At 46.3% G+C, this 14498-nt stretch overlaps 1 protein-coding gene across 2 annotated transcripts in view; it reads right to left on the reverse strand.

Moving 5' to 3' along the window:
- Positions 1 to 349: 349 nt before the first annotated feature.
- LOC132973508 (zinc finger protein 469) overlaps positions 350 to 14498 on the reverse strand; it is a 236888-nt gene continuing 222739 nt past the window's right edge. For both annotated transcript variants that reach the window (XM_061036997.1, XM_061036998.1), the window contains one exon: positions 350 to 13374. In XM_061036997.1, the coding sequence (XP_060892980.1) occupies positions 1499 to 13186 (11688 nt within the window). In that variant the 5' untranslated portion in view covers positions 13187 to 13374 and the 3' untranslated portion in view covers positions 350 to 1498. The remainder of the gene's footprint in view (positions 13375 to 14498) is intronic.

Here is a 14498-nt window from a genome sequence, read left to right on the forward strand (position 1 = left end):
CGAGGCGAAAGGGCAACATGACAGCTGCAGGACGTAGTCACTAAACCTGCAGGACAGCTCTCATGCTAACTAACACATTGTTGGATAAATGTAAACTCTCTTCTGTTCAAGGTTTCCCTGTTGTAAAGATGTATTTATGCTCATTTTTCCACATTATCACTGATGTGCTGATCCAAAAGATGAAAAAACGTTGTTGTGTGTGCACCTGTTTTTCGCCTCCGGGCACACAAGCAGCTTCCACCGCTCGCAGTGTTTGATGCGTTCAGTGACAGCTGCGGTCCACAGGGACGGAAGTTGGAACATTTGCAAAAAAACTTGACATGAACAAAGAAAGAAAAAAGAAGAAGAATACCGATTCATATCTTTATTAACAACCTATTAAAGAGGCACTTAGTGAACCACTCAAACAGCTTTTCAAGAGGCACTGCAGTTCCCTTTCTTCTCATTCTGATTCTCTCTGCACATTATTAAAATAGAACTTTGACATGAAGCATGACACCAAAATAATCTACCTACACTTTTATACAATATAAGATACATACAGTATAAACAAGATGAAGCACCTTTTTGTTTGTTGTTCTAGTAAATACTCATCATAATGAAACAGTTGGAGTTACAGACACAGATGAGTGAGTTTGTGATTTGTGTGCGGTATTATCAGTGCATGGGAAGAACTCTGAATACAGGTCTTGGGACTGTGACGTCCTCGTATGGACCTGAGTTTAAAAACAATGGAAGCTTTCCTAATCTTCTGTCGGCCCACATATGGAGTACTTGGATGGTTTTGACACAGTATCTTGAACAAACTACAGAGAAGCAGTAAAAAACAGTTGGATGAATGTACTGTAATCGCTACAGATCTCACGTTCCCTTCCGAGGACATTGGTATTCACATTACAATCGAACACAATGTAGCACCAGGAAATGTTTATACAAAAAGGCTAATATGATGAATTGTCAATGCATTACAGTAAAGTTAAAAAAAAAAAAAGAATACAAAATGTAATATGTCAAAAGCATGTACTGAAGGTGCACAGACGATGGTCCAGGTCAGTTTGAAGATGTCATTTGGTCCTTTTTTAGCAGAAAGACTGAAACTAATAAAATCATGTTGTGAATGCAAAATAAACATGCATTTCTTTAAAGAGAATGTTTTAGATGTGTTTTCAAGTATTTCTTTTTTTCTTTCCTCAAGGTAAATGAATTAGAATCTCTGAAGTGGATGATATCCAACAAAGACAAAAAAAAAAAGAAAAAGACCAATGATTTTTTCCAACCGGCATATTCATCTTTGATCCATAAATTCATATCTGCCGTTCGTCCTCACATTTGTGTAATAAAAAACACATGTACAAAGAAGACATTAAAGTGACTACGTAAGACTTACAGATAGCGTTTCACAGAAAAGAGCTGTGCAATCTCATTCACCATAATGAATTTAAAACATTTATAACTGTGAAATGTACAGTCCCTTATTCACAGATCCATCTCCCCCCTTTCAGTTAATAGATTCTGACGTGTCCTTCCTTAAAGGAATCTTAAAGCTTGTGAGTTTTTGGCCAAACAGCTGGCTTAGGAGGTGGTTCTGGGACTCGGCGGTCCTGTAGGAGTGGCTCTCCATCGACCGAACCCCCGTTTTCGGCCGTGATTTATTCAAAGAATTGTTCATGGGGACTGAAGTCATTTTAGAAATAGGGGGATGCAGAGGACGCCCCAAAGGTCCCTTTTTGGCTTTGAAGTCCCCGTTAAGAGGAGTCACAATCTCAGCTTTCTTACAACCGTCCAGCAAGCTTCTTTTAGACTGCAGGTTGGAACTCTTGCACTTGGAGACGATTTTGTTGCTAACGACGTCGTCCCGCACTGAGGAAAGCACGGGGTAGTCATTGGGTCCGTCCGACTTCCTTTGCAGGGAGGGATTTGCACACTTGCTTGTGCGAAATTTCTTCTTGGCCCTGGAATCGACACCAAAGTTCTCCTGTGTAGCCGGAGAGGAAACCCTCTGCAGACCGTGGGGGGATTTCAGGTCTTTCCTCTTCTTCTGTGGTCTCACAGATTCTCTGTCCTCGTTCAACACTAAAGCATTGGGGGGACTCTTGGAGTGGAGGGCGGGCGTTGAATCTGAAGCCTTTGTGCCGCTTGTTGTTGTAGTAGTGCAGTTTTTAGTGTTGTCGGTCGTTTTGGCTGGAGTGATTTTGTCTTTTATGTGACTGCTACATTCCTGCTCAGCACCTTGGGATAAAGTCAGCTGTTTGCTGTCAGTATTTGAAACTTTTGTCGGGTGATGCTCGTCATCCCTCTGCTGCTCAGTGACATCAGCAGCTTTGTCATTCTTTGCCGACTCAGGCGTCGTTTGATTGTCCTTTAAGCTGACAAAACAGTCGTCACCGGGAGGTAGTGAACCTGCTTTTTCTGTCTCAGCTGTGTCACTTTCATCGGAGCCTTCCTTAACTCTAACAGCCTCCTCCTCCTCCGCACAAATATTCTCTCTCGACACCGACCATGAGGTCGTCTCTGCTCTAATGCAGACTGACTCATCCTCCTCTTTCACATCATACGGTTCAGCAATTGATTTTCCATTACCCTCTGTATCGAGAATGGGTGAGGTGTTTGGGTCAATTTCCTCTTTCTTTGGTGAAGCAGACTCTGAAGAGCTGCTGTGAATACACTTCTCAAGTTCTACAAGCAGTTCAGAGTAGTCCTCAGCCGTGTCCTCGGTCTTCACGTTTGGACTGTTTGTGTCACTGTGGTACTCGTTGGATACGGTCTGTGTGGAGTCGTCCGCTGTGGACGCAGAGGCTTTTGAAGATGCTGTTTCTGAGTTTTGACTTAAGTGCAGGGAGCTGACGCTGGCGATGCCGCTGTCTGAACTGTTTTCCTGCAGACTGTCGGAGAGAATCCTCCTCTTCTTACTCGCCGGAGAGTCGCACTCATCTTCTTTGGCGGCGGACGCTTTGACTGGTCTGTAAACACCTCTGAATTTAAAGATTTTGTTCCCGCCCGACAGGTGTTTCTCCATGTGTCGATCAAACTGCTCCTTCTTGGAGAAGGTGTAGTTACAGGTGCTGCAGATGAAGGATTTCTTAATCACATGCATGACGTCGGCGCAGAGCTCACAGGTGTAGAGCGTGGTGTGTTTTGAATCGAGCTCATCCACCTCCTCATGCGCCCTCTTCAGGTGGCCTTTGAGCTCCTGGGCCTCCTGATAAGAGACGGGACATTTGTGACACAGAAAGATCTTTTCCAAATTGTGAACCACTAAATGTCTTTGGAGTTTAAACGGCTTGGGGAATTGTTTCCCACAGTGGTGGCAGTCTCTCGAGGGGTCTTTGCAGTTGGGATGCATTTCAACACTTTTAGGTGTCTCTGTTTTGTGGAGGACCTCGAGTGGGGTTAATGTGTTCTGCTTCCCGCCTGCTCCGCTGCTACTTTTACTTTTGGGAACTCTTGGCTCAGCCCCCTCCGAGTGTTTCGCCCCTCCCACTGCAGTGCTATCTGCAGCAGCAACTTTTTCCTGTTCTTTGGTAGCTCTGCTGGACTCTCTGTTGGTTTTGCTGGGGCGGTGCTGCATGATTGAGGTGATGAAGTTCTTCACGGCCGTCTCCTGCATGAAGCAGCCGGGAATGCCCAACATGGAGCCCTGGGTTTGACCTCTCCGGGCGAACTGAGTGGCATGCTCTCGCAAGTGTTCATTGTACATCCACACGTCTGATATCTCCTTCAAGCACATTCCACAGGTCCAGATACCCGTCTTGTTCTTGGCATGTTTCTCCCTCAGGTGGTCCCTCAGCTGCTCCCTGGAGCTGAACTTGCGTTGGACACACATGTAGCAGGTCGGAGGGGGGGAGGGGTTGTGGGAGAGTTTGTGAAAGTTCAGCTCGCCCAGGGTGAGGAACCAAGTGAAGCACACTTTGCATTTGTACTGCTTGTCTTTCACCTTCATCCTCCCGTCTTGCCTCTTCCTGCCTCGTCGCTCGGTTACTTTGTCAGATTTTTCTTCATCTCTGTTTTCCTCGTCAACAGTTCCGATAGGCGGAGCCACTGTGATGTCTTTGTTGGGTTCAAAGAACTGAATCTCAGGAAGCTGAAATGTTGTGTTGATGTTCTGGATGTCGATGCTGTTGAAGGTTTGGACGTTGTCTGTGTTGCACGGCTCGACAGCGTAGGGGACGGAGGGCGGGGGCACAGGGTAAGGTGTGATTGGGGCTTCTGGTTTGCATGTGCTGGGATTAGAGGGAATCACTGGGCCTGCATCAAAACCACTGAAGTCACTGGAGCCGCTCCATTCGATTGAAGATTTATCAATGGTGCTCTGAAGTGGATCTAAGAGGCCGAACTCTTTAGTGTTCTCACAAACATCCTGCTTGTCACTTTGTTGAACATCTGACAATGGTTTTGTGACGGCATTGTCGATAGGTTTGTCCTCGTATTCACAGCTCCTGGTCTGATTGTCGGTGAACGTTGGCTTGGCTTGGTTTTCCATGCATTGATCTTTATTGTGCATGAAAGTTTCAGAGGGAGGAACACTCGAATCAGGCGATAGTTTCTGCCTTTTACTTTTCTTGCCGTACACCCTGGGGCACTTTTTCCTCTTCGCCTCCTCGTCTCTGGGGAACAGCTGTGAGAACGTGGTGTCGTCGTCGAGCAGGGACTTCAGATCGGGACTCAAGCTGGAGGGAGGACTGAGAGGGGCAGGATTCAAACAGGCGACAGGATGTACCATGTCTGGAGGGCCACTCTTATTCTCACATTTTATCTCAACTGTCACTTTTCTCAGAATCTCTCGGGCAAGGATCTCTTGTGATTTTTTCTGTTCACACATTACTTCCACATTGCACAGAGACATTACAGACTCATCGTATTCTCTCATAATATCTTTTTCTACAGGTGCAGCACTTTCCAAAATTGCATCTGTACATACTTCCCCATTTGCCATCTCTGTTATGCTTTCTTGTGCATCAGTGATTTGATTAAGTGCCACAGTCCCATTAAGTACATTTAGTTCTTCTGTTGGGGCCTTTTTGACAAAGTTAACAGAAACAGAGTTGGGGAACGTCTCTGTTCCGGTTAAAGCTCGGTCAACGATTCCCACCTGTTCCTTGGGAGATTTGTGTTGCTCTTGTATCCCGCTGCTTTTGAATTCAGGAGTTATAGCTTGAAGTATGTCTGTTTTTAATATATTCAAAAGCTCATCAGAGAACGGGTCTGGCTTTATGTTTGCCTCGCTGCTTTTGGTCTTCCTCGCCTTGTTGTTCTTGTTTGCTTTTTGAGGGTTTTGACGGCCTGTTTCATCCACCGCGACTGCACTCGTCTCAGATGCCATTTCCTCAAGGACCGACGCAGACTCTGCAGCTGTAGATATGAGAGTGCTTGTTGTCTCAGGCAGCCCGTCTATTTTTGTTGGGCAACAGGTCTGTGAATCATCTTTATGTTCCTTCTCTGTAGTTTGTGATGCTTCATAAATAAGCACAGTCCCTTGATGGCTTGATGCTGTGCTCTGTGGGCCGATGTGTTTCACAGGTCTAACCGAATGTTTCATGGCTTTATGTCTTTTTAAACCTGGGACAGTCCTGAAACACATGAGGCAGATTTCACACATTACTTTCCCCTGTTGGGTGTTGTTTTGTGCCTTTTTGTGCGTCGTCTCTTTGGGTACTTGGTGCGTCGTTAAACACAGGCCGGACTCTCTTGTTGGAGGCTTCTCTGATGCGTCTGGCGCAAGAGGCATTAGTCCATTTTCACAGTTGATGATTGGCTTTGGATTGGGCAAAACTTCTGAAAGTGAATTGTCCTCAGCAAGAGAATCTAAAGTTTCCGCCTCAACCTTTTTCAAGATGACAGCGTGAGTCTGCAAAGGAGGTCCAACGGGAGTACCAGCTGAGGAGTCTTTGCCTTCGTTTTGAGGAGGAGGCAGACCCAATGAAAAACTTGTAAAGTCCAAACTCTGCTGGAGGACCAGTGGTTCATCTGATAAAGTCAGATTAGCTTCAGGGTCGGAGTTTAGCGATGCAGCTGTATCGGTGTCGGCTCCATTTTTGTGGAAAATCAGTGCAGGGTCAACACTCAGGACACACGGTTCACAGTCGTCTCTGGGACTCTGTTTGATGTTTGGATTCTCTTCAAGTTTACTGGCCGGTGAAATTGCTATGTAGTTGTATTGATTTAATTGCGGCGGCTCGTCTGTGATGCTGATGTAGTTGAGGGGACTGAGTTTGAAGTCGTAAATTAGATCTCCCTTTCCGAGTTCGTCTGAGACACTTGATTGGTTTGCTGATCCGGGCACTGGCAGTGGAGAAGAAATGTGGGTTTCAGAGTCGGGGATTTTACACTCAATTCCCAAGTCAAGGGGAGGCGGGATTATCAAAGAGTACTCCATCCCCGTTGTTGTATTTTGTTGTTTGTCATTGTTAACACCCTTTGTGCCATCTTCTTGGTTTATTGGGGATTTCATGTTTTGAATTGAGTTTTGGTCAACAGACATGTTACTGATATTGCTTTGTGAATGACATGAATCCTCTTCTCTGTCCCAGTCCTGCATGAGCCTCCGATCAGAGGTCGATAAAAGAGGACTTGCTGGTGTCGCGGTGTCGACAAAAAGACAGTCACTTTCCTCCACCTCCTCCCTGCATGGTGAGTTTTGGTGGCTTGCCATGAAATCGACAGGGAGATGCTCTTTGATATCCTGAACATCTAAAAGCTCCTCTTGTGTCTGAATGGTTTCAAAGGGAAGAGCGGTTTCAGGTTTAAGTGAAATCACTTTGCAGGAATCATCGTTATCGGACTGCGGAGCAACCAGCTGACTGGACCGGTCGTCCAGAAATGTTGAGCAGGGGCTTTTGTTGTCTGTGTTTGTTTCCACAAGTATCGGACTGCAAGGCTGGTCTGAGGTGACGATCTCCATTGGCACATCGGTTGTTAGACTCGTGCTGTAGGTGTTAGCGGGGCTGCAGCTTTTAGAGGGAGACGATCCAATCAGATCATCCTTTTCAACAGTTATCTCCTCAATGACACTGCCACCACTGCTACCAGCATTTGTTAAATTTGAGGAATCTGGATTGTGAGTGGATTGCTCTTCAAGTGACGACTCGATGATGTTTTTTACTTTTTCACAAATGTCCCGACCGGTGGCGGGTAAAGCCTGTGATAAACGATGGCTCACAGATTGACCAGTAATTCCCTTCACCGCCTCTGCTACCTCATATTCATCCGTGGCTGCATGCTCTTGACCATCACTACTCTTCACATTGTCAGATGCATTACAGTTCCCGCCAGATCCATCCACCACATGTGGGTCAGGTGTCGCTGCACATAAACACAGAGCGGACTCAATTAAATCTCTGTTCTCGACTGTATCCTCCTCTGATGTGACTTTAGTCTCCTCCTTGCTTTCATTGTTTTCTGTGGACTCCCTCGGCTGTGATGAAATCGGCTGGTTTCCATCAACAGCGGGGTCAGCGCTGTTAGAGAGCGACAGCTGGGACTCATTCAGAATACATTTTATATCATCCTTCCGTTCATTGATATTTGGAGGTGATAATGTATTCTCCTTCCCGGTAATTGCTTCCCTTTCACCGTCGTCGTCTTCTCTCTGAACCGCATCTTTTTCTTGACATTCAATTCCTTGATGTTGTTGACTTGTGAGAGAGGTGACATTTGGCTCCTCGTGTTCCGATATAATGGGCTCTTTTTTGAATATAGAGTCTGAAATCACCTCGAGGCTTTTCATGAGGTTTTCTGTGTATCTCTTCTGCTCCAAGATTTCCTCCTTTGTTTCTTTTTTAGCCCTTTTTTCCGCCTTCTGCTCCTCTGATTTGTGGGCATGGCGTTGTTGTCGATTGAAAACTTGTGAGGCTGTTGCGATCAAATTCGGTGCATCGTGTCCTTTTTCAGAAAAATGTTCAACCACCCCTGTGTCATCGCAAATTGGATTGTGGGGACTGCTTTGCCCGCCCATTAACTCGAACTGAAATGGACTGGCCCATGGTTCCGTAAAAGGCTCTGAAGGCAAACTGGCCTCTGGTGCTTCTATTGTTTGCACGGGGCAGCTCATATCCAGGCCAGCGGTTTCACTCCCTGACTCGTCGCTGAGACGTAAAGGTGAGAATTTGCTCATCTGCAGCTGCTTGGGGACACCCTCCGCTAGCAAGGGCGGGCTCTCCAGCCTCGTCGTCTGCAGCTGGTTCTCAAGCTCGTTCACTATTCTTTTTATCTCCAGCTCGTCCTCTGATGCACAGCTGTTGAGATTCGCACCGTAGTCAATTATTTTCTCTGGCAGAGACAAAGGAACATGATTATAATCTGCTTTCTTTTCATGCGACTTCTCAGAGCTGTCTTTGTACTGAGATATCTCATATGGTTGCACGGGGCTCACTATGAGGCTCCAGTCTTTTTGCTCCAGAAAGGGCGAGAAGGACGACACAAACTCCACCTTTTTGTCGTCTGTATTCTCCAGTGAATGGAAACCGTCTTTCTGAATGGGCATGTCTGAGTAAAGGCCACTGTCGAATCCCCCGAGGTCCCCAAACATTGAAGACGTGTCGAAGGAGAGTGGGGATTTGATGAGCACTTGTTCCTGATCCAGGGGGTAGGGCATGAGGTGGAGTGTGTCTTTTTGTATGAACGGGCCTTGGCTTTCAGTTGGAGAGAGGCACACCTCGTCCATCAAAGAGGTGCAAAGTGTGTCTTCCTTGTTGCATAAAGTTAGCGCTTCTTTCACCACACAGCTGCTGTCGCTCTGTTTTTCAGACGTGGCATCGTCTGATAGTTCTCTTCTTTTATCCTTTGCCCTTCTGTCAATATTGAAATCACTTTCTCTGTCGATCATGGGAGTGTTTGAACTCAACTGTAGTGACTTTGCATCTGAACTGCTACACATTGTGGGTTCTTCTTTGGGGCTCAGACTGTGTGATCTCTGTGTGTTGACTCTATCTGAACTGACAGTATCTTCTTTGTAAGACTCGAGCTTCTCTCTTGATTTTGCTCTGTTGCATTTTTCGAGGTTTTTGTTCGTCTCTTTTGATTTTTGTGAGGATAGCACCGGATCATCACCTTCTGGATTTGAATGAAACTTCTTTGGATCCTCTGTGTTGCCTTTGCTATCAGGAGGAATGTCTTTGTTAGTGTTATACTTTTTGACAGATTTAGTGAACGTCAGCGAGAGCACGCTCGATTCTTTAGACGACTTCTTCGGGGAGGACCTTTCATAGGTTCTGTGCTCTGGAGACTCTTTCTTTTTGATTTCTGTCTTCCTCTCACAGTCCGAGTCAGTGCGGTCAGTGCTTTTGGGGCTGTTGATACAATCGCTCGAAACACTCACAGATGTGCTGAGTTCACTGCTTGTGGACGACCTGCTGCCCCTCCTCCTGAGTCTCTGGTGAGAACAGAGTTTCTCAGGCGAGAGAGAAACCTCCTCGCTTTTCTTCATCTCAAAACACTCTTTCGACTCGTGTCTCCACGCTGCCTGGTCCCTCTCGTTCCTCGCTCGCCATTTGCACTCTTTGGTGTATGTGTATTTACATCGACTGCTTTGATTCAGCCGCCCTTGGCTCGCTATCTTGACAGGTTCACACTCATCATCTGTGTCTGAGACGTAGTCGTACTCTCCAAACGCAGGGTTCTGCACAGTGGGAGTCAGCCTCTCCATCACCAGGGAGAACTGGAGGTTCTTGGTGCCTTTAACATGAAGTTTATGAAGCTTATTTTTCTGTTGAACTATTTTGTGAATAAGCTCTTTGCTCCAGGTGCCCCCTCCAGTGCTTTTCCTCTTGCTCTCCTTCACTGCAGTTCTTGAGATCGGCGATGGGGAAGGCTGTGAGGATGTTGACCCTCGAGGTGCATTGCTCTCCTGAATGCTTTTAACGCCACAACGCTTGGAAAACTTGCCAGACAAGAGAAACCTTTGTGCACTCGCGTTCTCTTCCTCACCCTTGCACAGTTTTCTCGACTCTTTCACTTTGCCGTCTTGTTCTCTCGTCTTCTCCCTCGAGGCGGTTCCTGAATTTTTATGAGAGACTTCCTTTTTGATGTTGATTTTCTCCTCTTTTTCTAAATTCAGAGTTATTTTCTCAAGTTTGCTTTCTGTGTAGTGTTTCTCTGTCTCCGGGCTCACAGCGTCAGAGTCATAGAAATACTTTCCCTGCGTGAACGACCTGGCATCATTTGCTACTTGTTTGTTTTTGCTCTCATGGATCAGGGATTCTTTGGTTTTCATACATTGTTTGTTTGACGTCGCTTTAACAGTTGTGAGGTCGTCATCAGCGAATGCGTCGATAAAGCTGCTGTCAATCTCTGTGTTGTCCGATTGATATCCCAGTCTGTTCAGGGCTTCTGTGATTAGGCTGTCTAATTTGGCATCCTCCATTTCTAGATCAGGGAGGGGGACCGGCAGGTTACCAGGACCAGAAAACAAGTTCAGCTTCAGTTGGTCATCCTTACTGTCTCCTTTAGTTTCAGTGTCAGATATGAGATCGCCATTTTTGTTGAGGCCCAACAGAGACAGGTGAAGGTCAGAAGGGCACCTCGACATTGAGACATTTGACACAGACGACACCGCTTTTGTGGCGTCAGCTTGAAACTTCCTGTTTTCCTCCATCTTTGATATGTCTTTTAGGTCATTTTGTGCAAACGGATGGTGACTGCAGTATTGCTTGTGGCCTAGAAATGAAGCCAGGTTATTGAAGTTCTGGTCGCACTGCTTGCATGTTAAGAGCACATCCAACTGGTCGAGATTCGCCGTGGCTAACGAGGTCGCTAACAGCTGATGTGCGGAGTACGGCGGCGGAGGCTGGTGATGCTCCACTCCAAAACTGTCCATGTAACCTTTGTTGCCATCCATGGCAGTCTTAGGAAGCGCTGTGTTTTGTAGGTAGCTCATAATGTTGTCTTTGGCTCTGTCCGGTGCATAGGTGTGGTTTTGCGGAGCGTCAGAATGAAACTGGTGAGGGTGAGAGGTCAGGTGATCTGACAGGATTTGTGTTTTGGGCGGCTGGGACTGGTGATAAAACGAGTGAGGGGTCGCTGACTTTGACATGTGACTGTCCTCTGAGCTGATATCAACAGGACTGGTGGATGCTGGAGAGAGGGAAGAACAGGTGCTGCTCGATGCAGGGTTATGAACCGGTGAGGGCAAAGGCGATTCATAAGGTGACACCATCATGAGTCCCATTGGCGGGACCTGCAACGGAGAATAATTGTAGTTTCTTGAAGACGCAGCTGGAAGAGACTGGTTAACCCCGAAGAACACCGCCTTGCTTTTGGACTCACACACTTGTGCATGGCTCATCTCGACTTTAAACGTGGAGACAGTATTACCGCTGTGTTTGACAGTCTCTTGTCTTTTGTTTGAAAACCCATCGCTAGTTCTACCGTTCAGGAAAGAGCTCGGGTTTTTGAGCGAGCTATGTTTAAGTGATTTACTATCATCCTGCCAGTCAGTGGGGGCAACCATGTAAGACAATTTTTGAGAACTCATTTGCCTCGATAACTCGATTATTTTTTGGTTTGGCATGGCGGGAGTCGGCCGAATCTGCTGCCAGGGCATTCGGTTATTTTTAGAGGGATTTTGCCTTTGGTCAAGTGGCTGGGTCTGAAACTGAAACTTGTCTGTCATATCAGAATACTGCATTGTGTTTTGGTTGGCTGTTGTGTATGCCTTACTAGTCCCCTCCCATGAGTTTGGTAACCTATTTAGAACCTTATTATTGATGTTTTTGTCAAAGGTTATTGAGCCTGTGTGCATGTTACTGACTTGAGGGTTGTTAAATGATTTGTTAATAAAGTGCCCTTGGGAGGCGGGGCCTTGGGAAGTATTTCTTGCATGATGCACACTTCCTTGAATGAGTGTTCTTTGGCCGGCAGCTGTGTCTTTAGAGTGACAGTTCCTACTACTCCCAGAAGTGATTGCTGAATCCCTACTGTCTCCGTGACCAAAAGCTTCTGTGCTTTCAGGTGGGGCGGTCTGTCCCCGCTCTGACTGCTGTGAGCTGGTGCCCGAGCTGTCGCTGCTCGCTGAATCCTCGCTCAGATTCCTGGGACACTGTATGGCGGATGCGACCCCTTGAATGAACTGAGACGGCGGGGGTTGAGAGTAACAGCCTCTATCCTCTGGCTGCTGTTCGTTAATGAACTGAGAACTGTTCTGAGCAATGCTTTGACATTCTCCGGACGTAAAGGAAAAAGAGTTGTGGGACACATGAACAGACGAGTCTGTAAAGTCTTGAGATTGGGTGTTTTGTTCACATGGAAAAGAGTCAGAGGTCGATTCTTCCAGGAAATGATATCCATATTGAAACTGAGCAGGCACAAATGCACTTGCCTTGTTAGCTTCTGTAAGGGCAGTGGATTTTTGGGATGACACCCCATAGTTAGCACCGTTAAAAGTTTTTTCAGGAGACTGCCATGTGTTAGAGGCACTCAGCTGAAAGTCAGCAGGAATCAGCTGACTGCCCGGCTGTGCACTGTTGATCTCCATGGATGCAGCCTGCTGCTGCTGCTGCTGTGACAGGGGTGGATGTGGATGGGTTGACGTTCCACTTGAGGAACCTAGCGCCTGTGAGGTATAGCTTGGGGAGGTGAGGTTAGAGGGGGCGTCTTGGAAGCACCGGCTATAGTTGAGCTCTTCTTGTTGGAGTTCGGCCTCCCTCTCTGGTATACTGGGAACGTGGAATCTGTAGCTGCCCGAAACTGGGCCACGGCCGGTCTCCAATTTCTTGGGTGGCAAAACCTTCTGCTGTGGGTAGGCGATACCGATGTTGGGGTTGGAGCGTGGATTTGTAATGCTCAGTCTGTACAGCTGCTGGGGGTTGCCACGCTCTGTTTTTCCCGACCTCTTTCCCTTCTCCCGACTGCGGCCCTTTCCACTCGGGGACTGGGGGCTGCCTTTCCCACTCGACCAAGTCCTGTCACTGGAAAACTTTGATCGGTTCTGAAGTGACCTGAAGTCAATCTTCCCTGCCTGCTGCGGCCGTATGACAGCTTCTCGCTGCTGAGGACAGTCCCTTTGCTTCTCTACTTTTTCAGCTTTGGCCTCAACGCTGCTGGCTCTGGACTCAGTCCCTGTGCTTGCAAAGTGCTTTGAAGACTCCTTTGTGGCTTTGTCAGTCTGTGGTTCCGGCGCCGTCCCCACATCCTGCAGTTTGAACTCAGGGTCCAGCTCTTGGACAGCATGCAATTGCTGAGTCTCTCCTGCCATGGTGCACAACGCTTGCTGTGAAGGCCTTGTCCTCAGAAGTGCAATCTGGGAGACAAGGGCATCGTCTTCTTTGAGGAAGAATCAGTAAAGGTCCAGTGGCAGGAACTGCAGGGACACGGCTGCTCGCTGCAGGCTCATCTCTTCACTTTCATTGTGAACTGCTGATCTGGCACCAGAACAGAGCACACCTGCCAAGGGAAAGAGAAAAGAGAGGTTCAGATGACAAGCTTACTTTATCAATTTAAAAAAAAATGTGATTATAATGTGTGCTTTTCAAACTCAAATGGGACAAAATAAATCATCAATGCTTGTAAGCCATTATACAACACCATAAATCACCATAAACCCCCCAATAAAAAAAACACTATTAACACTGTAAACACTGTTAATTTATTTATTCTGCTTTTTTAAGATAATAATGGTATTCAATTTGTGATCATCGTGTAAGTATTAGAGGATACATTTAAAACTCATGAATAGGCACAATTTCAATATTCCAGTTTCTACCAGCAGAGAGCGCTAGTGCAACATTTCACAGTGGTGCTGTCACACTAAAGAGAACGAGTGAAATCAATAGAGAGTTCTAAAACACTGCCAAACTCATACTCACTCATGGAAAATACTCCAAACAATTAACATCAACCTTCCTCACAACAATTAAAAGACACTCTAAAAAAATTAATTAAAAAAAAGCAAATACAATTTCATCTGGGCATTGCAACAACAACTGACAACTAAAAACATCACAGTCAAAATCCTGGACAAAAAACAGCCCCACAAGAAACCAGTTTTGTTGAGGCTTACAACACTACAAGGAATGAGAAAAAATATAGTTTGTGGATCCAAAAAGGCACTGCCAGTAAATGAATCACAGACTTTTTTTAAAGAGCAGGGACACAATGCCACAGTGTTCTTTTGCTACATGGGGCTGCAGGTTTAGATCATGGAGGAATATCAGGGATTAGTCAGTGAGCTATTAAGACAGTGAGAACTGTGGGCACACGCTCGCTGCCTTCTCTTAGGCATCCCAGACACAGTTCCACCAGTCCCAGTTTTACTTTGGCCCTACTTGGCCCACTTCTTTTGATTTTGAGGTCAGAATGGACGAGACTGTAATTGGATTGAGTATGACATATTATTTTACTTTACCAAATAATTTGCAGGCAAATTCAATGTTCTTTTTATGCCCTAGCTGTGTAAGTCAAAAACTGCATGTTGCTGTCAGCGTTACAGCTCATAACCTCAAATGAGAGGATTGAGGATGCATTATGTGTCCCAGCTGATGACATGCAGCCCCAAAGGGTAAATGTAT

The sequence above is a fragment of the Labrus mixtus genome, chromosome 4 (genome assembly GCF_963584025.1).
Source record: "Labrus mixtus chromosome 4, fLabMix1.1, whole genome shotgun sequence".
NCBI lineage: Eukaryota > Metazoa > Chordata > Actinopteri > Labriformes > Labridae > Labrus > Labrus mixtus.